General features: G+C 37.4%; 1 protein-coding gene across 5 annotated transcripts in view; it reads right to left on the bottom strand.

Annotated features, from left to right (window-relative positions):
* The window catches only part of DMD (dystrophin), a gene marked incomplete at both ends in the record, with an annotated part of 2,093,893 nt that overhangs the window by 637,105 nt on the left and 1,430,704 nt on the right, over positions 1–26,084 (bottom strand). For 3 of the 5 annotated variants that reach the window (XM_079728248.1, XM_079728247.1, XM_079728246.1), the window contains one exon: positions 20,250–20,482. In XM_079728248.1, coding sequence (XP_079584374.1) covers positions 20,250–20,482 — 233 coding nt within the window. Of the gene's footprint in view, positions 1–20,249; positions 20,483–26,084 lie in introns of those variants that run through there. The other 2 variants (XM_079728250.1, XM_079728249.1) reach the window with 1 other exon arrangement.

Here is a 26,084-nt window from a genome sequence, read left to right on the forward strand (position 1 = left end):
ACAATGATTCTGAGGCATCACTTCACAGCTTCAGAACTCCCTGAAGGGCCAGATGAGGCCTCCACTGCAACGGCATCACAGCCCAACGTCTCTTTCTGCCCTAATGCTGACTCCAAGAACACTCCCAAATAAACATTTTGTACGCTCACCTGCCATCTTAGGGCCTGCGTCCCAGGAACCCAGGCAGTGACATTAAGCACATAAATGCCAGGCATTTGGCACTAATTTCTATAACACTTCTGCTCCAAAATCTCCATAGTATAGGGGCAAAACTTTCCTATACAGCATGCACATTTTCTTCCCACTCCTCTTTCATCAAGTACTTGGGGCTTTAAGGTAAGAATGATTTGGAAGAAAGTAAGTGGGCTGGACGCCCTGCATGTCTCCCTGGGCTCGAACATACCTGTCTCTAGCCTCTGAGTTTCTCAAAACCACCCCACTTTTGATCTGAGGCACACTCATCAGACTGCTGTCTGAAAACCTCTTCCAACAGAAGGTACCCTTCTTACTACACTCCAAGAGTTTCTGTCTAATCCAAGTTAAAAATTCTCATCTATAGAGGACCTCCCTGGCAGTCCAGTGGTTAAGACTCTACGCTTCCACTGCAGGGGGCATGGGTTCCATCCCTGGTCAGGGATCCCGCATGGGGTGTGGCTGGTGCGCCCCCTCCCTCCCAGAGAAGTATCATCATGAAAAAAATAAAATAAAATAAAATTCTCATCTATTAGTAAAGTACACATTTTCTGAAGCATTTGGAAAACCATCAGTGTGAAACAAGTTTCTCTATCTCCCTCTTTTAAAAAATTTGTAGCACCAAATGACAAGGGGCTTTGAAACGCTACCATTTCCCTTTTGATTCCATCTTAGATTTGAAAGTTTGATTTATTTGTGCTTCAAAAATCACTCATGATTAATTGGGTTATCAAGTGTCTATAATTTTTCAGCTAGGGTAATTGCCACAATTAGCAAGAAGAACCCTCCATACAAACCTATTTAGTCATCTAAAATTAATATTTGTTTTAAAGAGTGACTTTAATTGTTTACTTTGATGGATAATGTAAAATATCACTGTTATGTTAAAACAAAATGAAAATGTGAGGAGAAGTAACACACAGGTAGAACAAATGCAACTGCAGAGTTGAAATCTACTTACAGAGATCTTAAAGTGTTCCTGATAACTACAATGTGACATAGAGTTTTTTTTTTTTTTTTTTTTTGCAGTACGCAGGCCTCTCACTCTTGTGGCCTCTCCCGTTGCCGAGCAACAGGCTCCGGACACGCAGGCTCAGCGGCCATGGCTCACGGGCCTAGTCGCTCCGCGGCATGTGGGATCTTCCCGGACCGGGGCACAAACCCGTGTTCCCTGCATCAGCAGGCGGACTCTCAACCACTGCGCCACCAGGGAAGCCCAACATAGAGTTTTATATTCCAGTTTCACAGATGCTCAGACTGAGGATCGGAGAGGTTGTATTGCTTGTCAATAACACACAAGGCAAGGCTTTAGATGCCTGACTCCAGAAAAGCTCATGCTATTTCTACAAATATGAGAAAAAGAAAAATGCTCACTTAATATTAATGTTCCTCTTACTGAGGAGAGGGTGGAGTATCCAAATTACAACAACAGTGTACTTTACTATGATACTCAATTTTTGTTATGAATAAAAGCCGATATTTGGAGATGTCATCAAAGAGTTGACAAAGAAAAACAGGAAAAGAAAAAAGGAATGAAATAAGTTAATGACAAAATATTTCCTGTTTATTAGTTGGAAATCCTTGTTTATACATTCATGTAATACATTCCATTTCTCTTGATGTGTAATGAAAGACAATGAATATGTATTCTTTTTGAAATAACGAAAGAGATAGTATCCTGTGTCTACTTTCCCTTTTTAGACTTTTCATTTCAGAATTACTTATGAAACACTACCAAGAAACAGGAAAATAGAATGAAACAAAAAATGAACCATGTTTATAAGACTGTTAGTCTGGTTATAAAGCAATTACATTTGGTTTAAATATTGGCTCCTCTAGGAAACCTTTCTTGACCAACTGTCAGCTCCCTTTAACATGAAGTAGTGACTAGGGTAGGTGTGTTGGTAACCTTCACATCATCTCATTCTGTGAAACCAAGGAATAAAGGTAGGAACTCCCATCCTCCTTGCCACAAGGATTTGTTCAGGATGGATTTATGTTAGTCCATATGCTAGTCCAATCAGGGAGAAGCTCAGTACTTTCATTTGAGGGTCAAGAAAGTTTTCTTTCCTTTTTAATACAGTATGACATGTGAAATGTATACTGTAACTGCTATGAAAATGTTGAAGGCAAAACTGAGCAATGAAGTTGGAGCCTTGAGCATGCCATGCCTGAAGCCCACACAATTCTTTGTTACATAAGTCAATAAAGCCCCTTTCTTATTAAAGCCAGTTTGAATTGGATTTTCTATTAGTTGCAATTGAAGATATTCTCATTTATGGCCAGACTTAATCTAAAGGAATACCTTCTTTTTACCCAATCATAGAATCTATTTCATCATGCCTCAATTGCCCATTTTCTTTTTGGTTTTCTCAAATAGATGATGAAAAACATTAACTTAAGGTTTTCCAAGAATCTATACATCAAATAATTCCATTTGCAAAGTGTTGATACTTGTTTAATTTTCTCTCTTCATCTATAGGTGAAGTGATTATATATCAAGTTTACCCTGGACAACACTTACTGTCTGGCATTATTAATAATGACACTCATTTTCCTTCTTAAATTTATTATGATTTAGTCAATAAATCATAGAATGGACTATAAAGTGATTTTAAAAATCAGCCCCATTTTTCCCCTTTGTAAGCTCAGTGACAGGCAAATGCCCTTAAGCCGCCCCCTAGCTGTGACAACCTCATAGACAGTAGGAATTAACATATAGATCTCACCCCTCATAGGATTCCTTAGCTTCCCTTTGTTGCTTTCTTTCAGAATCTCTTAGCAAGCAGCCTGCTAAAAATTGATGAACGGGGTTGTAAGATAACTTGATTGAGAAAGTTACTGTATTTTGTCTTTCAAAGTAAAAAACAGGTATATTTCCTTTTCCACTTTTAGATGGCAGGCATGGCTGTGTCCCTGAAGTCTGGATTTTCTTCCCTCCAGAAAGTGTTAAGAGCTCTTTGTTTTGGACAACCTTGGATTTTAGAAAATGACCTAGAATATTTGAGACTCCTAACAAGAAAAAAAGGTAAAACTGTAATATCAACTAGGAGATTTCTTTTCTGCATACCCATAAGCCTCTCTAAGACTCCTGAAGGATCCTGAAGGGAAGGGGGAACTCTGAAAAATGACCAAAGATGCTGGATTCCCCAACTACCCTAGAAGAAAGTCTCTGAGCCTAATTTTATTTGATTCAGGAAAAAAAAACCAAAGATACATAACATTTCTTACATGTTTGGAGTTGAGAAATAATTCAGTTGAGCTTTATCTGTAAGGTTATACATGATTATTCTAGGAAATTTCCATGTCAACAGAGAATAATTAGATTCAATGCTCAAAGCCAAATAAATTCATTCTTAAAGGTAGAATTTAAGAATGTGATAGCATGACTAGATAGTCATAATATTTGGGGGCAAGGAATTGCTCTTTTAATAGGAAAGCTATAATTGACTACATACTTTCTGAATATGAGAAAGGAAAACTGCATCTCAGCTTTAGAGAATTTGCAGATCAGTTATATATGCTATTCCTTGAGAGAATTGTAGGCCACCTGACCCTGATTTCAAAATATAAATAAAACTGAGAAGAAAAGGGAACTAAAATAGGGCTCTAGAATTGGGATTATACCTTAGAAAAACAAAAACAAAAAACAACAGGAGGTTGAAAAATACCAGTGAGTATCATGATCGCATACAATGAACTGCCACATAATTATAGGTATTTGAAGTAAGCAGGTATGTACTGGGAGATCAAAAAAACCCACCATGATCAAAAAATATCCCTCCCCCACCTTTCAAAATGCTTAAAATTACAACCATTAAATTATCTGAAGAATCTTCCAATGTAAGGAAATTAATATATATTCCTTTTTTTTTTTTTTTTTTTTGTGGTATGCGGGCCTCTCACTGTTGTGGCCTCTCCCGTTGCGGAGCACAGGCTCCGGATGCGCAGGCTCAGCAGCCATGGCTCACGGGCCCAGCCGCTCCGCGGCATATGGGATCCTCCCAGACCGGGGCACGAACCCGTATCCCCTGCATCGGCAGGCGGACTCTCAACCACTGCGCCACCAGGGAGGCCCTATATTCCTTTTTAAAGAAACAGATATGACATTTTTTGTGTCTTAAAAAATTGGTTAAGAAGTTTAACACAAAAGGTTAAAAGCAGATAGGATGCAATTTGGAAGTTGGTCAAATAAAGGATATTTCTAAGCAATTTAAAACAAATTAACTTTTACTTTAAAACCTAAGCTTTAAGGGTCAGAGAAAAAAGAGCAATAAGGTAGAACATGCCTTCTGGTTGTAAAAAACATATTTAAAGAGACAAAGGCTTGGGGAATATCTGTGATTTCCATCTCTCTGCTTTCTATTGAAAAAGTAGTAGTTTTCTATTTAGTAAAGAAGATTTAAAAAAAATAAATGAGAGAGACCTTTATAGTAGCTAAGTCTACGTAAGATCTTTCATATCATATGATAGGTTCTCTTGAAGGAACAATTAGTAATACAATCAGAAGTACCAAGGGTACCTAATAATAGGCCCAGCGACAGATGACATCTGACACATTGATGAATAGTAGTCACCAAACTTTGACTGCGCACACCTACCATTTAAAAAATTCTGGCCCACACATACCAATCCATATTTATTCAAAATTTTATACATGTACTACTTTACTAATATATTATGTATTTTAGAAAACATGAAGTATTAAATATGAATGAGAATAAATAGAAATAGAAATTGGTTATTCTTATATTCCCATTGCAGATCTCTGTAACTGAACATGCAAATGAAGAGACAAAGCATTCCACTTCAAACAAAATGTGGAAAGTGTGCGGTTTTTTTGTCTTTTAGGTTTTATACAGAAAAATGCTAAAACATATATAGGCATTTTAATGCCTTTAAATGCTACTCTAAATTGTGTGCTTCCCTGTAAAATTTCATGCAGATTTTAATAACTAATTAATATTTTAAAGATAAATTATTATAATGTATAAATATATTTTTATAGACAACACTAATTTTATAGAATGCTGTGCTAAATTCTTTCCCTCAGATATTCATTCTGGAGAATGCCTAGCTACTTGGTCCCTGGTAGGTATATAATAATGAGAGGCAAAACTGCTATCCTAGCAACAACTTTCCACATTGTAGACTTGGTGCCAAGAAGAAAGATTTCTGAAAGGTTAATTTGGTAAAAACAATTGCATGTAGAGAAATCAAGTGACTCACAGAGACATGCACATGTGACTAAGATACATTAATATTCTCTAAACTGTGGTCCTCCAGATATTCCACTCAAATGATTTCCATGGAGAAATGACTGAGAAATGCTGACCTAAATGATGCTAACAATCCTGCAGGACTCTTCAGTGACTTTGCTTATGGGGATGTACATTGTGGATCTTTATGATAGGCAAAGTCCATGTACATTTCTCAGCTTATTTGACTTTTTCATGACAAATATCTATTGACATCTGATGGATCTAGTGTTTCAGAAAACATCCGGGGAAATGTTAAGATATTCTCTCACTTAGGAAAAATAGTGCATTTCCTAGTCAAAATCTTAACACTCATCATCTTCCTTTTTTTTTTCTTTTTTTACAGTATCTCAATTAATTCTGAAAGGCAAGAGTGGTTGTTCTTGCTGGAGAATGTGATGAGAAAGAAGAAGGAAAAATCTATGTACTTGGGTCTTGGGATAGCGCTGCAATGAAGCGAACACGTGGCCAAGTAAACACTGGGGCTTGCAGTGAAAGCTCAAGAAGACCGTGTAAAGGAGTTATAAGATGTTATGAAAAGGGCAACACAGACAAGGAGGAAAAACTTGATTTTTTAAAAAAATTTATATTAAATGGGCCCTATTACTTGTTTTCCTGTTTGATCACCATGCTAGAACAGTTAATCTTTTAATTGCTTACATTTTTCCTTGAACTCCACGAGTGTGTTTGGGTCTTAATTGTTCAGAATATGAAAACTGATGACCTAATGCTATGTATATTGATGCTAATGGATCGCTTCAGAATTTGTCAGGCTACTGAAGCTGTGATGAAAGTGACTGCTTTCTCTTTCTCCAATTTAAAAAATATTCAGAGGTAGGAAGATAGAAATGAATAATATAATTTTTCTTTAATTTAATTTAATGTGTTAGAGCTATTTAGAACAGCGATGTCCAATAGTACTTTCTGCAGAGATGGAAACGTTCTGTATCTGTGCTGTGCAATATGGTAGTCACTAGTCACATGTGTCTATTGAGCATTTGAAATGTGGCTAGTGCAACTAAAGAAGTGATTTAAAATTTTTAATTAACTGAAATTAAAATAGCTACATATGACTAGTGGCTACTGTATTGGACATTGCAGATTTAGAGAATTACAGACAACACCTGTGGTTAATTAGGAAGTGATTCCTTGAGAACAGAAGAGGAAATATAAACACAATGCATTTTAATTTTCCACTGAATTTACATTGTTTTCAGTGACCTTTGTACAGTCTGATTGTGAAGTAAAATAAATGATGTCTACTAATAAACATTCATCCAAGGGTTATTCTTTCACATTCACACCTCCATGCCATCTGCAATGAGAGAACTAAGAAGACAGGAAAACAATCACATCATTTTTAGGTAATTAAAAGCTACTTAAGTCTAAAGTAGAGAAATATGCTCTAGTTAAGAGTATACTATCAGACATAACTAGTTGCCTACCCAATATCTGTTCTTTCCTTCTTCACTAAAAAAATCCAAATTTTGTTCAGAACAGCAGGGTTTTAGGATTAGGTCACCAGTTTTATTCTGAATTATAAACAAAGAAACACAACTACTTATTTAAAATACTCTACCCTCCCAGGATCTCTCAAAGCTAGGAGAGGTCATGTGACACATTTCTGTGGTGTAAGTAGACCTCTTCTATGTGGGGCTGCCAGAAAAGCTTTTGCTTTCTTTTTAAGTAGGAGCTGACACACCCGGGCACATGCATTTACTCTCCCCATTTCCCCCTCTTTTCCATTTTAAGACAAAGATATAGTGCTTTGTGGCAGTGGAGCCACCTTGAGACCACAGGAAGGAATGAAAGCCAAATGTTGAGGATGGCTGGGGATGGCTAAAGGAAGAGTTGGGATACATGATTTTGTGGCTATTGGACTTACCCTGGAATACATAATTCTGAAGGTCTTGTTTTGTGAGAAAAATAAACTCCTGTCTGGATAAGCTACTGTTAAGAAGATTTTCCTATATGCAGCCAAACTCAATCCTAACTGTATTAACTGGGGAAAAAAGGTCCTTTAATTCCTAAAATTCTTAGAGTCTAAAATTATAATTGTTTTTGCTTGATGTGGCAAATTTAATTCCCAGGAGTCTTTCATTCATCACTGACCAAAAACAGACATAAATCATGCTGCATTTAAAAAATAAACATAAATATGCAAACAGCTCTATAACAGATTGTTAAACTTCAAATGCTAAGTAAAACTAGTCATTCATGAAGATAAAGTAAGTCAACAAAATTTGTAAAACACCTAGCATGTCCTTAGCTGCTAAAGCAAATAGAATAGTATGCCTGTCTTTAAGGGAATTTAAATTCATTTCAAGGGCTAAAATACAAAAAAATAAAAAGTCAAATGACAATAAATGTTTATAAGAGAGGTCCAAGACATTGGACTTCCCTGGTGGCACAGTGGTTAAGAATCTGCCTGCCAACGCAGGTGACATGGGTTCGAGCCCTGGTCCAGGAAGATCCCACATGCTGCGGAGCAACTAAGCCCGTGCGCCACAACTACTGAGCCTGCGCTCTAGAGCCCACGTGCCACAACTACTGAAGCCCATGTGCCTAGAGCCCGTGCTGTGCAACAAGAGAAGCCACGGCAATGAGAAGCCACGCATCGCAACAAAGAGTAGCCCCTGCTTGCTGCAACTAGAGAAAGCCCGGGCACAGCAACAAAGACCCAATGCAGTGAAAAAAAAAAAAGTATAAAATAAAGTGAAAAAAGGATGGGTAGGATTTAAAAAAAAAAAAAGAGGTTCAAGACAATAGAAGCAACTTTACAAGAAAACATACAGTTAAAGGACAAAATAATTTTGTAGTCAATCACTGATTAAAAAGACCAATACAGATTGGAGCTTTCAAAACAAATTTCACTGAGAAGGCAGGGCAAGACCTCAAAGGCTTCAATGTTCTGACAAACCAGTCAACTCTACATTTCTAATCATTGTAATCAACTTTAAGGAGTGTGAAGGAACCCTAAGACATTGATGTGGTTATTTCATAATTGGATTTGATTAGAACTCATACCTTGAAATGGTTGCACAGTTCTCATCTAAAAAGTTTCCTAATGCTAAAAATAAAATACATCCTCATTTTGACTTAGAGTACCATTTTATTGTAAAATCTCATTATATACAGCTTCTTGCCTGCTTGCATTCTTTCCAACTGCTATTATCTGCCCCCAATAACTGTCTCCTTTTAGTACCTAACACCTATCATACAACTAAAAAAAATAAAATAAAATCGAACATAGGTAGTGTGGTAAAGTGGCAGTTTGAATTTTATGTCAAATTTCTCAAAGGGCATTCATGGTTCTACAAGTGGCAGCTTTTTATAATTTTCATATAATATGACATGACAGAAAAGCTTAGCCTCAGCAGAGCTACTACAGATTATTTTCCCTCTCACCATACTCTAGTCCTTTCAGTTTTATGGGGAAAAAGCATGAAGGAGTTAAGTGTAAATTATTCTCTTCGCTCCACTTCCTTAAGTAGAGATTGATCTATGTTCTTTTGCCCCAACCCTTTTCCATGGTTTTATTTTTTCTTACTTCTAGTTGGAAGGTTTCAAAATAATCCTAGAGTTTAACAGAGATGAAATCAGTTTGTGGAGAGAGGGTAAAGCCTATCATTACAAAGTTTATCCTGCTGCCATAATTGAAGGGAGAATATGTCAGGTAATTCAAAGCATTATCTTGAGATAAATAAGACAGAAGATATTTTTTCCTTGAATAAATCATAGGAAATACATAATTCTTGAATATGATGCTACTTGTTTATACAGAATGTAAAATATAAAGATAAGGAAATCTGGAAGGTTTTATGAATTACTAAAACTATATTTAAAGTCATTTTTATAAATCTAGTAAAGAATTAATCACTCTAGTGATTAATTCACTCTAGAAACTCTGGTATTATTTTTAGTAAATTGATAAAAGTTCACAAAACACGGCCAACATGCTACTGCCTCTCTCTCAAAAACAGTGAAGCTATGATAACCTTGGAAATTTACCAACCAGCTTAGTTTATGAAATTTTAAAACATTAGAACATATGCAAAAATAAATTTTCACCCCTAGGTTATTAAATAAAAATTAACAAGACATCTGGAAAGAGAAGTCTAGTTTAACTGCCTTCTATATCAGGGAGGGAGGCACATATTAAGAGGAAGAAAATAAATGATTCATTCATTCTAATATATGATTGAAAACACCAGAGCACTTTTTTCTCTTGTGGCAATTATCACTCTGATTTTTATGCTTCCTTCACAGAAGATGCACTCTAAAATTGGAGCCTAAATTATTCTTATTTTTAATCCCCGAGAGCAGATAACATTGATGTTATCTTTCACCAGCATGTGTTCAATAAATAAAAGATGAATGAAAAGAGTCTTATATCAAAAGCCATTAAAAGGTAGTCATTATATTTCTAATGAATCTACATGACATTGTAATTCAGGGGTCTCCAAAGTAGGCATTTGATGGAGGAAAGAAAATATTAGTAGACTATTAAAAATATCTACCACTTTATAGGTATTTTAGTACCATGTATACATATATGTATTTATCACTGTAACCCAAGTAATCATATACAGAAAACTGTGGATAAATGAACAAAAACACTTACTAATAGTGATGTGTGATCAATGGTTTATCTCTTTCTCAATTATTCGCTGACATACACAGGAAATCAAATTTAAATCCAAACTCTTTCTTTCTTTTTTTTTTTTTTTTTGCGGTATGCGGGCCTCTCACTGTTGTGGCCTCTCCCGTTGCGGAGCACAGGCTCCGGACGCGCAGGCTCAGCGGCCATGGCTCACGGGCCCAGCCGCTCCGTGGCATGTGGGATCTTCCCGGACCGGGGCACGAACCCGTGTCCCCTGCATCAGCAGGCGGACTCTCAACCACTGTGCCACCAGGGAAGCCCAATCCAAACTCTTATTCCACTATCTCTTTCCAATGTCATTTCCTAATGTTCTCTGTAACATGGGTTTTCAAAGACTATTTGTTGAATTAAGGAATGAATGAACAAAGAACCATGTACCTGACATTAACATTATCTAACATTACCCTAACATTCAGAGTAATAAGAACCTACTTTATAACACATTGTAACTTCAGTTATAGACATCAAGGACCCCAAATGATAAAAGCTCCCAAAGCAGGTAATAATATTTAGGGTATAATAACATTATGCAGCTTTCAAAAAAGATTAAAACACACTGAATTATACTGCTTTCTTATAGAAGAAAGAAGATCCCAGATTTTAGGTATTTTTATGAAAAAAATAAAAGCCATTTCATGTAAAGGAATCTCGATCTAAACCCAAGCAAGGACATTTATAAATATAATTCACTATTTAAAACCAGTAACTAAAAAAAAATTAAAAAAATAAATAAAAACAATAACAAACATAAACTTCCTTATCAAAATCCCACTGATATTTCATTGAAAATACAATATACTGGCTTTTATCAGAATCCATGTAAATATTATGGTTCAGTTTTACCTGATAAGGTTTTGACAAAATTTTACAGTGAATTGAATTGAAATGTAGTAAGATATGCATTTCCATTCACAGACATTGGGATATGTGGTTTGGTAAAGCTTATGTTTATCTTTAAGCAAAAAATGTGTCTGATACCATTTTCCATAAAAAGGTTATTATAATATTTTGAAAATGGGAATTGTTTGTGTTTGTAACACTATGAGCTTTGTATTTATGGGAGTTAATTTTGTCATGATCTATGAGAGTATAAATCATATTACTGACACTGACATATTTTAACAATCTCCAGTGAAGATAACAGCGAATTTGGCTCTCATTGGGTAAGGAAAGAAAATTGCATGCATGTAGAACAGCGATCCAGAGTGATGAGCTTTCTACAGGGGACATGTACATTTGTCAGAAGATAATTGCAGTACAAATTTGCAAATATCTTCAGCCAAACATAGTACAACATTATTCTTTGTAGAATGCAACATACACCTTCCATATATGGAAAGACAGCAAACTCTGGTACGGTGCTTCTTAAACAAGGTTGTGCAGAAATGAACAGATGAGCTGATCAGGGCTGAATGGTTGTTTGAGAAAAGAGAAAAACAGAATCATCAATCTCCTCACACTAAGATGACTGTCATCTAACTTGTGAAATCCGTTGGATACCAACGGAAATAAACTGTTTAGTTTTAGTGTGTTCTGTTACAACTTTGGTGGAGAAATGAGGAGATGTTTAAGAAGGGGCGTGGTGGGGCTCACAGAAAAAGAAAAAGAAGAAACATCTATTCCCCACGAGGTCTGTATTTACGTTAGGGCATCTACATTCATTAAGTGACCTTAGACCATGTTACTATATTGTCTGTAACCTTTCTCATTGATTGAATGAGGGAAAAACTATTTGTAATACCCACTTTTCTGCTATGCTCATGGCAAGAGAATAATGCCAAGAAACATTCTGTTTTGTTTTTAGTTTAAACAATCAGTGCCATTTCCCACCCACCCCCAACTTTGTTCCATTAATCCTTCTAAGTCCATGCTAGACAAGTTCTTTTGTCATCAGACTGTGGTTGAATTTATTCAACAAAAGTTATAATCAGAATGATTCTGGAGCCATTCAATTGCTCTTTGTGTAGATATAGCCAGAGTTTAAAAAATAATCATAGAATTTTTATTAAAGACTTTGACCTTAACAATAAAAAAATTAAGCATATCCAAGTAATTATTTCCCATTTAAATATACACTGGACCTACTAAGACTGCTTGTTCAATCTTTGGATAATGAAATCTCCCAGGTAGCAATATAATGTGCAGCTAAAAATGAATCTTGAACAATGCTATTGTCATCTTGTCCAGATTGGCCAATTTGTCTCAACCCCAATCTGGAGAGGTCTTATTAGAGGCTAAAACTCTTCGCCGATTCTTTATGCAATACAAGTGCCTGTGGTTCAGATTTAGTGGTGAATTACCCTGAACACCTGGCCAAGATGACTTGAAAAAAGACTATAATTTGCTTAGCACAGGCAATCAGAGACCAGTAGTAGGAAAAATAACAATATCAAATGGCCACCTAAATCCTACCTATTGATAACATTACAGTTATCCATTGCCACAACCTGTCCCCAGATCTGCCAGCCACGACTCTCTATCCGCAACCTCTCTCTCTCCTTCTCACCTTCCTCCCTCCCTTTCTTTCCTGTTCTTCCCTCCTTCCTTCCCTCCTCTTCTTCCTTTCCTTCCCTCTTCTCCTTCCCCTGTCTCTCCTTCTTTCCTTTCCCTAAGGGTCACATTTAATCATAACTTTCAGAGAAAAACTCTAGACATATTTTCTCTTTCATTGGATAGATTGTGCCAGTAAAAGAAAACTGTGAATAACTGTCACAACAATTTTATTTCAGAGCTATTTTACTTAAACATGTGATGAAATAGGAAAAGCATTTTTTAATCAGATTTCTCTGACACTAAACTATAAATTACAAGTCATCCTCTGCTATAAATTCACAATTTTAGAAAATAAACCTAGAGCTTCATGTATGTTTTACTTTTAAAGGCTTAATTTGCATATTTCACACACAACTCTATTCCTCTACAATATAGTGGTTTAATTTTTACTCTAAAATTAAGCAGTCGAGTTGCTTAATGTTTTAAATGGCTATATTTAACAATCTTTTAAAAATTATAGTTGTAATTTTAACTTCCATTTCTTGCTTAATGTAATTCACTTAGTAAAAATTATTTTCATTTCTAAATGGTAGCAGCCCCCTGTTTTCTAAAATAAGAATTTAATTAAACAACTTATGCTAAAGGAGAACAGAAACTTAATATCAAATGTGTGATTTTTTCAATTCAAGATCTACAACTATGAAAAGCTAACTTATTCAAATGCCGTGTCCTTATTCCCTTTCTGGGGACTATATTTTAATCACTGCATGTCTGAAGTTTGATCTGAAGTTAATAAATTTGAAACTAAGTTTTCCCAGAGTCATAAGATGTTTTATTACATCATCGCTAATTTCTGATGCTCCGCAGCTACAATTACAATCCCCCAGCTCTAATCTCTGCTAAAAATGAAGCTTCTTTATCACATTTCATTCACATTATCCATAAAGCAATCTACATTTTTTTTTTTTTTTTTTTGCGGTAGGCGGGCCTCTCACTGTTGTGGCCTCTCCCCTTGCGGAGCACAGGCTCCGGAGCACAGGCTCAGTGGCCATGGCTCACGGGCCCAGCCGCTCTGCGGCATGTGGGATCTTCCCAGACCGGGGCACGAACCCGTGTCCCCTGCATCGGCAGGCGGACTCTCAACCACTGCGCCACCAGGGAAGCCCCTACATTTTTTATATTGTAATCTTTTATTGTGAAATCTGTGTAAATATAAAGCTCTAAATATTTAACAATATATTCAAGATTGAGACATTATTGCAATATTTGGAGCAAAATTGATTAGAACAATATTATGAAATGAGAAAATAATTATTAATGAAGAGTAACATTTTGTTGTACTATAAATGCATCCTCTTTTTTATTATCTCCATGATATTTATTTATTTATTTACTTGTAAACATCTTTATTGGAGTATAATTGCTTTACAATGGTGTGTTAGTTTCTGCTTTATAACAAAGTAAATCAGTTATACGTATACATATGTTCTCATATCTCTTCCCTCTTGTGTCTCCCTCCCTCCCACCCTCCCTATCCCACCCCTCTAGGTGGTCACAAAGCACCCAGCTGATCTCCCTGTGCTGTGCGGCTGCTTCCCACTAGCTATCTGTTTTACGTTTGGTAGTGTATATATGTCCATGCCACTCTCTCACTTTGTCACAGCTGACCCTTCCCCCTACCCATATCCTCAAGTCCATTCTCTAGTAGGTCTGTGTCTTTATTCCCATCCTACCCCTAGGTTCTTCATGACCATTTTTTTGTTTTTTAGATTCCATATATATGTGTTAGCATAGGGTATTTTTTCTCTTTCTGACTTACTTCACTCTGTATGACAGACTCTAGGTCCATCCACCTCATTACAAACAACTCAATTTCGTTTCTTTTTATGGCTGAGTAATATTCCATGGTATATATGTGCCACATCTTCTTTATCCATTCACTGTCAATGGACACTTTGGTTGCTTCCGTGTCCTGGCTATTGTAAATAGAGCTGCAATGAACATTTTGGTACATGACTCTTTCTGAATTATGGTTTTCTCAGGGTATATGCCCAGTAGTGGGATTGCTGGGTCATATGGTAGTTCTATTTTTACTTTTTTAAGGAACCTCCATACTGTTCTCCATAGTGGCTGTATCAATTTACATTCCCACCAACAGTGCAAGAGGGTTCCCTTTTCTCCACATCCTCTCCAGCATTTATTCTTTGTACATTTTTTGATGATGGCCATTCTGACAGGTGTGAGATGATATCTCATTGTAGTTTTGATTTGCATTTCTCTAATGATTAATGATGTTGATAATTCTTTCATGTGTTTGTTGGCAATCTGTATATCTTCTTTGGAGAAATGTCTATTTAGGTCTTCTGCCCATTTTTGGATTGAGCTTGCGTTTTTGATATTGTGCTGCATGAGCTGCTTGTAACTTTTGGAGATTAATCCATTGTCAGTTGCTTCATTTGCAAATATTTTCTCCCATTCTGAGGACTCTCTTCTCATCTTGTTTATGGTTTCCTTTGCTGTGCAAAAGCTTTCAAGTTTCATTAGGTCCCATTTGTTTATTTTTGAATTTATTTCCTCTCCCTGCGCTCCAACCGAAGCCTGAGCCTCAGCTCCCAGCCCCGCCCACCCCGGCGGGTGAGCAGACAAGCCTCTCGGGCTGGTGAGTGCTGGTTGGCACCGCTCCTCTGTGCGGGAATCTCTCCGCTTTGCCCTCTGCACCCCTGTTGCTGTGCTCTCCTCCGCGGCTCTGAAGCTTCCCCACTCCACCACCCGCAGACTCCGCCCGTGAAGGGGCTTCTAGTGTGTGGAGACCTTTCCTCCTTCACGGCTCCCTCCCACTGGTGCAGGTCCGATCCCTATTCTTTTGTCTCTGTTTTTTCTTTTTTCTTTTGCCTTACCCAGGTACGTGGGGAGTTTCTTGCCTTTTGGGAGGTCTGAGGTCTTCTGCCAGCGTTCAGTAGGTGTTCTGTAGGAGTTGTTCCACATGTAGATGTATTTCTGATGTATCTGTGGGGAGGAAGGTCATCTCTGCGTCTTACTCTTCTGCCATCTTGAAGCTCCCTCACAATCTACATTTTTTTTGAGAACCAACTACTGTATGTGCAGGTGTCAAACAAACTTATATTTAGAGTACTGGGGCATAAATAGTTTTATTTCAGGTCTCCATATTGCAAAGTTAAAATAGATAAACATATTGCTTACATTGGGAGGAGGGGTGAGGAAATGATCTCTCCCCCAGTGTAAGGAGCTTTGGAAGGAAAGGGTTTTAAATCAGTGTTCTCTGCTCTCCTCTAGCTAAGAGATGGGGGTGTGACCCAAGCATGGTCAACTGGACTCCTCCCAGGACTTTAAATTTTGAACAGTTACACAGTACAAAGCAAAAGAGGATCACAAAGAGACTCAAATAGTACCTGCTAACTAAATGCCCAGGCATACTCAGGTCCGTTTTTTCTAGGTCTTTTTCCATTGCCTTCAAGCTAATTACAGCGTTTACTTTCTGCTTGATTTAATCAGAGGGTACTTTCCATTGCTTGCATGGAGAGAAACCTACCTAATATGCAACTACACTACATTTGATGATTTTACTTCTCTTTTTAAAATCCTTTCAAGGTTGTTACCACCTGCAGGCCATAATCAAAACTCCTTAGTCTGTATTGTAATAGTTCTGTATCGTGGTTTATTTTATAACGGATTAACGCATTAAATCATACAAATTTGTATCAGATAAAAATATCAAATCACTAGGTTATACACCTGAAACTATTATAATATTGTATGTTAATTATAATTTTTTAAAAAACCCTCCTTAGTCTGGCAAGGAAGGGTCCCCATTTTTTAGTCCTACCCTTCTCTATGCAACCTCATACATTTCTTCCTCATCCGCTTAGTTTCAGCCAGATGGAATCACAATTTCTATCACATACTGCACTGTTTATTTACTTCAGTGAAAAGCACAGTTCCTTCTGCCAGGATCGCCTTTGTCATTTTATCTACCTGGTTAATTCCAAGTTGTTCTTTAATGCTTGGCTTAGATTTTATCTTCTTCAAGAAGCTTTTCCTGACATCTCTTCTCCTCCTTGGCTTAGTTAGATGTCCTCTCCATGAAGTAAGTCCCTAGAGCATTGCCCAAAGATTCCCAGGGAAGTGGAAAACTACGGCGCCTAAGGGTGGGGATTCTGGAACCAGACTGCTTAGGTTCAAATCTCATTGCTATCTTTTTACTACTTGACGTTGAGCAAGTTACTTACAACATTACTTACACAAGCACTCACTGTGCTTTAGTATAAATCTCACAGTGTTGGGCTTCCCTGGTGGCGCAGTGGTTGAGAGTCCGCCTGCCAATGCAGGGGACACGGGTTCCTGCCCCGGTCCAGGAAGATCCCACATGCCGCGGAGCGGCTGGGCCCGTGAGCCATGGCCGCTGAGCCTGCGTGTCTGGAGCCTGTGCTCCGCAACGGGAGGGGCCACAACAGTGAGAGGCCCGCGTACCGCAAAAAAAATTTAAAAAAATATAAAAAATAAATCTCACAGTGTTGTTGTAAGCATTAAGTGATACACACAAATTATTTAGATCAGTGACTAGCATCATTAACCCTAAATATGTGCTAGGTATTATCCTGAAATTTATTTCTATCACAGTGCTATTATTGCTTTTTATTCGCATCATCTTCTTTAATCTGTGCATTCCTATCTTGTCTAACTCTGTATTTCCCAGGCACTTAGTAATCGCTCAATAAAAATTTACTAAAAGAATATATGAGTAAATAGACATTGATAGTGTTTTACAGTTTATAAAGCACATGTGGAACACTGCATCATTTCTCACACCTCAAACAGTAAAATTAGAATTGCTTTATTTAAAACTCTATATAGAGGAAATATTTCTTCCCTGATATTACAATCAATACTTCCCCAAACTCACCTCTCTTTTTTATAACCCTCCACACACACACACATTTGTTTAATGTTTATTTAGGGTCATTTTACTGACCATTTAGTGACTGTAGCTATACAAGGCAGGAATTGACAATATCTTTATAATTTTTTTTAATATAAGGGGAAGAAGCAGGAAAATCATCCCCACTATTTAGCAAGAGAAGAGAGATTACAGGTGTATATGTGTGTGTGTGTGTGTGTGTGTGTGTGTGTGTGTGTGTGTGAACATTTATAATACAGTTGACCCTTGAATGACACAGGTTTGAACTATGCAAGTCCAATTATACCGGGACTTTTTTTTTCAATAAAAATACAATCGGCCCCCCGTATCTGCAGATGCAGAATCCACAGTGCAGAATCCACGGATATGGAGGGCCAACTATGGGACTTGAGCATCTCCAGATTTTGTTATCCATGGTGGATTCCAGAACGAATCCCCTGTGGGACTGACAACTGTACTGGCTTTCTGTGACCCTAGACATGGCACTTGAACTTCTCCTCTGAATTACTTTTGGACCTGTAGTTAAAGACTATCACTTTGAAGAGGCATCAAACATTTTACAAAGGAGTGTGGATTATCTTTCCCACTCTAGTATCTAGTGGCTTTTACAGGAGGCCATAATGTCATTAGCAGAATGGGGTCCAGGTGTGGAAATGAGCTCTTATTTTCACGTAATATTATTATATGACATACAGTTTGCACAACACAAATACCATGAATAGTCAGACTTACATAGTTTGCTTAGCACCTAATATTAATTACTAACATTGAATACTTGCAGTAATCAAGGCAAGGTGGGAAGCATTTTCATGTAGTACCTAATTTAATCCTCATGACCACCTATAAGGAAGATAGTATCATTATCCACATTGTATAGATAGATGACCTCAGGTTCAAGGAGGTTGAATAACTTACCCAAGGTCACACAGCTATAGTAGAGGAGCCAAACTTTAAACCCATACAATCTAATTTCAAAGCCCATGCTTTAAACATTATAACATACTGTCTCCTCTGGTTAGGAATACTCCCGGAAGTACTGGAATAGCTCAGTATGATATTGTGAAAGAATGTACCTCTTGTTTCTTTATGTATCAGCACACTGCAATTGTAAAATGCTTAGCTTTGTGTCTGACATACACTATATATTCAAATACACATATATCACCAAATGGTAGCCACATTTACAGTTAATACTGGCAGGCAGTATACGTAGTAAGAACACAGGCTTAGGCACCAAACAGACTTGGATTTGAATCTTTGCTCTGCTACTTATTAGGAGTGTGACATCTATGAGCTTCAGTTGCTTTTTTGGAAAAATTTGGCTACTAATACTTGTTATAAAGCAGTAGTAAAACAAACTATACATATATATTTATATAATATTTACATATCTTTATATTCACACATATCTAACACTATATGGTGTATGTGAATCCTTTGTGCCCTGTACCTACCTAGAAGAGGAAACCAAGATCCAGAGCATGATTTGACCACAATCATGCCATTTGCAAATGACAAAAAAAGACCACTGGGGCTCCCCTGGTGGCGCAGTGGTTGAGAGTCCTCCTGCCGCTGCAGGGGACACGGGTTCGTGCCCCGGTCCGGGAAGATCCCACATGCCGCGGAGCGGCTGGGCCCGTGAGCCATGGCCGCTGAGCCTGCGTGTCCGGAGCTTGTGCTCCGCAACGGGAGAGGCCACAGCAGTAAGAGGCCCACGTATCACAAAAAAAAAAGGAAAAGAAAAAAGACCACTGAATTCAGGTCCTCTGAGTCTAAGATTAAGACACTTTAAATGCAGGTTGTTTACTATTAAATTATTTTCATTCCTACTGAATTGCTGAAGTTCATTTTAAAAAGAAATCTGTCTGCCCTAGTCCCTGTTTTTCCAAAAAGTAGTTCTATACCAGCTAAACAACTTCAGTACAATTTATTACTTCTTTAGAAAAGACTTGAACATCATTTACAAGTGAAAAAAGCTATAGCATATAAACCTTTCAAATCTACTTTTTTAATTCATTCAGAAATATAAAAGATGTATTTGTTTTAGCTAAGTAAACCATATTTAAGTCAATGTATTCTGATGTTTCTCATTGATGACATAATTTTGCAGAATGTATTCCAATGAGGCTGAGAAATGCAATCGTATTAAAAACATGTTTATTTGAGTACGGCATTAAATAAATACGAATATTAAGATCTAAGGTATTTTAAAATATATTATGTTTTGTTACTTTTCTCTTTTTTTATTTGTAGTTTATTTTCAATTATCCTTATCGTTGGAGGAGGAGAATTGGCATGGACAACTCAGAAGAGTGAACAACCAATTCCCAGATTATTATATTTGATTCTGTAATATATTATGGCTGCAGAGTGCCAAAACAAACACTTCAAATGTAAACAGCTCAAATGAGCTCTTTATTTGATATAAAATAGGTTTTAAAAATATCAGATGTTTAGTGAATTTAATTAAGCCAACTATACTTTAAGGGCTAAGCTTTTTTACTTGTATTATTCCTTTGTAATTTATGGTTGTTTTAGACAACTGCATTCATTTGTTTCCTTGATCATGCTTAGACTGAACAGAGTACAGAGAGTAGTGTGTTGGCTCACAGAGAAAAGCTACCTAAAAACTGGTGGGAAATGACTTGTGGAAAATCTTCACTTTAAAGATAAACCTCTGCCAGCTTTCCTCTTTTTTCCCCCATACCTTCTGCTTGATGATCATCTCGTTGATGTCTTCAAGATCACCCACCATCACCCTCTGTGATTTTATAACACGATCAAGCAGAGACAGCCAGTCGGTAAGTTCTGTCCAAACCCGGTTGAAATCTGCCAGAGCAGGTACCTCCAACAGCAAGGAAGATGGCATTTCTAGTTTGGAGAGGGCAGTTTCCTTGGTAACCACAGGTTGTGTCACCAGAGTAACAGTCTGACTAGGAGCTGAATTTTTTTTTTTCAAAAAGGAAAAAAGAAAAAAAGAAAAATTAGAAACACAAGAAGCCGATTTCAATAATAATAAAACTAATTTAAGTGTAACAATTTGAGCCAAAGTATTATTTATGACATTTTAAGTATAATTTAAAAATTATAAGTATAATTTATAAAGTATCCTAATGTAGATACTTTATATAGTACCATGATAGAAAAATTCAAAGTTTCCAACTTTTCATTAATACACATTTAACAATCTTTCAAAATGATTTTGATTATCCTCACGGCTGAGCAACTGATTTAATTTAAAAAGTCCTTCTCAATAACAATTATACAGGTTGTGGAATTGGTAAAGAAAAATATAAAGTATTCAGGCTTTGCCAGGTGAATAAGTTTTACTTATTTTTTTCATTCAAGGGGAAGAAAAAAGTAAAGATTGGATAAGATCTTAATCCGAACTTATGATTTCCTTGAATAGGAAGTAAATTAGTTTGGAGGTAGACTCTAGGGAAATCAAAGCCAATGAAATGTTCTTGTCTTTGCTCTGTATTTTATACTGGGAGCAGCTTATATATTTTTTCCTTTTCTTTCAGACTGGTAATAAAGTGGCTAGCAGTAAAGAAAACCCAAGCTACATTATTTTTGGAAAATCAGAGCTAGGAAAGTTTTTCCACTTGGATAGTGAAACACTGTTCAAGGTTGTTAAGAAATATTAAATTAATATGAATAGTGATGAACACTGTAGTGTAAGGTAGCACATGGTAATAGTTAAGATCTGAAGTTCTTAACTTCAGAGTGAAAACACTTGGGAGAGAATCCTTCTGTCTTAGGAACTCTGTGACCTTGGTTAAGTTACTAATCTTCTCTAAATTTCAGGTTTTCTCTTCAGCAAGGAGGGATAATGACAGGATAAATGTCAAAGGGGCAGTTTTACAGATTCAATGCCTAATACAAGAAATGTACATAGAACAATACCAGAAAAATAACAGGAAAAATATTAGCATAGTTCTGGACACTAGTAGGTAATACTGTTAGGTATTACTATTTTTATAAATATCTGATAAATAAGAAGCACAGTGATAAACAAATATGGTAAGAAGTTAGAGATAAGGAGTCGAAATACATAAAATATTTGGGGAAAACTCAGTCAAAGGTCTTGTGTGGCCCTATGTATTGAAGGGGGCTGAATTTGCTGGTGTGAATTGATACTAAATACCAACAGCTGGATTATCAAAGGTGAGTGAAGAAGGGCAAGAAATGTCAGGTCTAGTTTATAGGCAATGGCCTCTGGAGCCTAATATATCCAGGAGACTGGTCAAAGAAAGAGTGGCCTATATAGTTCAGAAGGGAAGCTTTGAGGGAAAGCTGCAAAACACAACATCTCAATGGGAAGCCTGAGAGGCATGGATGACAAGAGGACTGTTCTAGAAACATGAAGAAAATGTGCCATACTGGCATTCCATTCTGAGGTGGCCATAAATTACTTTTCATGGTTATATTACTTTCTGTTTTTTTAAGGTTATCTTTTTGTTAGAGAAGATGATGAAAGAAATGGAGGCAAGTCTCTTGTCTCTCAAGCTTCTTGGGGAGAACAAGAGGTTCCTACAGATGGAAGAAATAATCTTGAACAAGGTAGAAAGAAAAAAAGTGAGGTGTCAGATGGAATAAAAAATGAATGCCAAGAAGTAATGACTGAAGGACAATGATACTGAGGAGACAGAGAAGAAATAGTTTCCCAAAGCCATCTCACTACTCTGAGGCTTTTTTCTAGAAAGAATGAAACATAATTTGAAGCAGAAATAGCATTTGTGATCCAACAGTCTAGTAGGAGAAAGCATGGGAGCCAATAGGATCTAGCAAGCTTAAAAGGGATTCCAAGAGAGGAGCTGAATCCCTGGAGACAATGCATGGGTGAGGATGAAAAGAGAGCTAAATTAAAATATCACTGTAGGAGCTAACTGTGGAATGTCTAGCTGAATAGGAAATATGGACATAATTGTTCTGAAAATAGATAACAACAGATACTCAGGCAACATACAGTATTTTAGGAGGATTTCAAGGTTCTGGGAAGTGTCAGTCAAGGCTGTTTTTTTTTTTTTTAACTTGACTTATTGAAAAATTCACCCTCAAAAGAAAGAAGGAATGCGATTTTTTTCTCTAGACATGCTTCTGACCAACAAAGAAGTGTTTAATGAAGTGGAAATGATCACGTCATCTTAAATTTCTCTACAATGAAGGACGAGAATGCAGAGAATCATCAGACTTCAACTGTTTTCTGGAAAACACATTGAGGGGTGGGCGGAAGGCAAAGTCTATTGAAAAGAAAGGCTAGGACCAGAGATCGAAAAACAGAATGTTTTAAGATGACTAAAAAGTACAATTAATATTGGGATGATAAATCACAAAATTCTCCAATGAGGAAAAAGTATCACCAGGTAGAAAGACAGATGAAACAGATTCAGAGGAGAGGTGAGAGGTAGAGCAATGCTGCCATCTGTGCCCTGGTGATGGGCAAAGGATCTGATTTATGGACCGGTCAGTCAGGCCATGGCTGGTCTTGTCTCCTCCAGTCCTCAACACCTGAAAACATCTTTATACCAATGGGGAAGGGAGGAGAAACTTTCCATTTTGCTCACTGCTTTATCTCCTGCACCTCCCACAGGTTCTAGAATCTAGTAGGTGCTCAATTGATGACCTCTGAATAAATGAATGAAACAAACAAAAAAAGTCTATGCACAGCAAGATTTTCAGTAAACTTAGAGGCCTTCTATCCAAGGCGAGTGCTAAAAGAGAACATCTAAAGACAGTTTCTCGAAGCCTAGAACATAGAACATGCCAAGGCTCTTGCTGTTTAGGTGATTTTAGTTATTTTAAGAACAAGAAAATAATGAGCCACTGCTTGGGGAAGGCAATGGAAAGTCAAATATTAAAGGGAGAAAATAGAACCAATCAATTCTTATGTTCCCTACTTTTCTATCAAGGGGGGGGAAAGCAGGAAACAACACTGGATCAAGAAGCAGAGTATAAAACAGACAATCTAAGGCTAGACTGTTGGATTTAAACCCTTGCTCTGCCATTTTTTAGCTGTGTAACCCTAGGCAGGTTACTTAACCTCCCTGAATCTCCATTTACTCCTCTTTAAAATGGAGATTATAACAGTACTTCCCTCACAGAGAGCTGGTCTTACCATTTCCTAGATACACAATCTTGGACAAGATTACAAGCATCTGGATGTAAGGGATTATACCATGCTTGCTAAACTGAACTTTTCTGAACCTCAGATTATTTACCGGCATAATGAGGAAAACAGTACCAATCACATGGAATTGTTCTAATTAGTATTTTATGAATTGACATGTTAAGTCACCTCCTAGCATGTGTATGTGTGTGTTTTTTCCCCCTCCTTTCCCTTTTGCTGCTCAATGTTTATTGGCTGCTCACTTTCTAAATTAGCATGGCTTTCCAGGTCCTGTGCTCTTAGAACCAGACTTCATACTCCAGCTTCATCTCCCTCCATTCTTCCCATGCTTCCCCACACCTCAGTTGCTATGTGGCATTCTCCCATTAGCACAGACCATCTCACCCTTTCGTGCCCTTCCATATGCTCTATATTTTTCTTGAAAACTCCTCTCTCTTCCCCAGACAAAAGTCTCAAATCCTTTTCAAATACCAACTCTAGATTTCTATGTTTTGTGGAGGACCAGGGTAAGTTTATAACTAAAAATCTCTATGAGGCATAGAATTACACCATTCTTTTGGGTCTTAAACACTTTGAATCTTTAACATTTTATTACTGAAATCTAATCATCGCTAGGAAGAACAAAATCTGGCACCATTATTAGGGTTGGGGAATTTTAATTTTATTTGTAATATGGCTAGAGGGTAGCCGATAGTACTTGAGAGCTGGGTTCTAAACTCCAGAATTGGGTCTCCTAGAGAAAAAAAGTGCTATAACATGAAGTAGAAAGAGGCTAATCTCCATCTATTACACACATTTTATTAGGGTCAATTCTATCTACAACACTACTTGAAATATTTCATTCTTCCTAAAAAGACTTGTCTCTAGATCCATGTATGTGCACATACTTTAGTTTTTTTATTAAGCAAGATGCTTCAATGGAGAAATTTTGAGGTCCTGAGAACATTTTTTAAAAATAAATTTATTTTATTTATTTATTTATTTTTGGCTACTTTGGTTCTTTGTTGCTGTGTGTGGCTTTCTCTAGTTGCGGCGAGCGGAGGCTACTCTTCCTTGCAGTGCGCGGGCTTCTCATTGCTGTGGCTTCTCTTGTTGTGGAGCACGATCTCTAGGTGCGTGGGCTCAGTAGTTGTGGCTTGCAGGCTCTAGAGCACAGGCTCAGTAGTTGTGGTGCACGGGCTTAGTTGCCCTGCAGCACGTGGGATCTTCCCAGACCAGGGCTCAAACCCGTGTCCCCTGCATTGGCAGGCGGATTCTTAACCACTGTGCCACCAGGGAAGCCTGAGGTCCTGAGAACATTTATCATATTTTATTATGTATATCATATATTGACTCATACTGCATATTCAGATGCCTCTACTTTTAGCTAAAGAGAAAAAAAATTAGGTTGTTTCTTTTCCACTGTCCTTTTACTAGAAACATAAGCACATCACCTCATTAGGTAAAGTGTGGGCTGGCTGGATCTGTAAGGAGGCAGTTTAAGTGGTTTTGTCCAGACTGAGCCACAGAATCTTGACACCAAAGGTCAGGCAGGGATATTTAGTCATTCCATGGGAGTTTTCTGTTAACTCCATAATTTAAAAGATGGAAAGAGGATTTGTTGAGAGTTCTCTCAACCCATAACCCTAATCAGGGAAGGAGTTAGGATACATAAACGACTACACAATCTTAAGCACGAAGTTCTAGGATGGGTTTCCAGGTTCTCTTCCTTAAGGAGCATGGAAAATGGCTTCCCCTCCAGCCGGCAGGGATCCTTTCCTCCATGCCCCGTTTAACGCCCGTGCAGTTTGATCTGCTTGCCTGGATGTCTGCCTCTTGCCTCAGGCCACTGTCCAGGGTTGCAAGGAGTTGGCCCTAGGAATGGCTGCTTCAAATCTCTGCTTCTTTAACCATCACCGAGACCACGGACATTCTTCTCAAGTCCGATGGAGGAAGCATCTCTTCCAGCATGGGGTTAGGCGGAAAACAGTCCTTAAGGTGTCACACTATTAACCGTCCCTCCAGCAACAGGGGCTAGTGTCCTTGGTTAATCAATTCATGTCAGAACCACATGTATTACAATGTGTATCACTAAGCCAGGTAGATAGATACACACATCATATATATGTGTGCATGTGAATAGATATGTGCATGCACACACACACACAGAGCCTGTATAGTCTGACTACTAATGATTGTAGCATAACGTGTTTCACATGTGTTCATTAGAAAATTAAGATAACTCTACTAGAAATTGTATTTTCCTTCCACAGTTAAGCATACAAAAAGTCAAACTCAAAATTGCTGAAAGGAATCAAGTTTGGCACACCAGAATAGTAGCATGAGTAATAGTAGGTGTAATATACTATTGCAAACCACAGCTTTGCTGTGAGTATTTTGTTGATTAAAAGGTGTTGGCTTTAGGAGGGAACT

This window comes from Hyperoodon ampullatus (genome assembly GCF_949752795.1).
Source record: "Hyperoodon ampullatus genome assembly, chromosome: X".
Taxonomy (NCBI): domain Eukaryota; kingdom Metazoa; phylum Chordata; class Mammalia; order Artiodactyla; family Ziphiidae; genus Hyperoodon; species Hyperoodon ampullatus.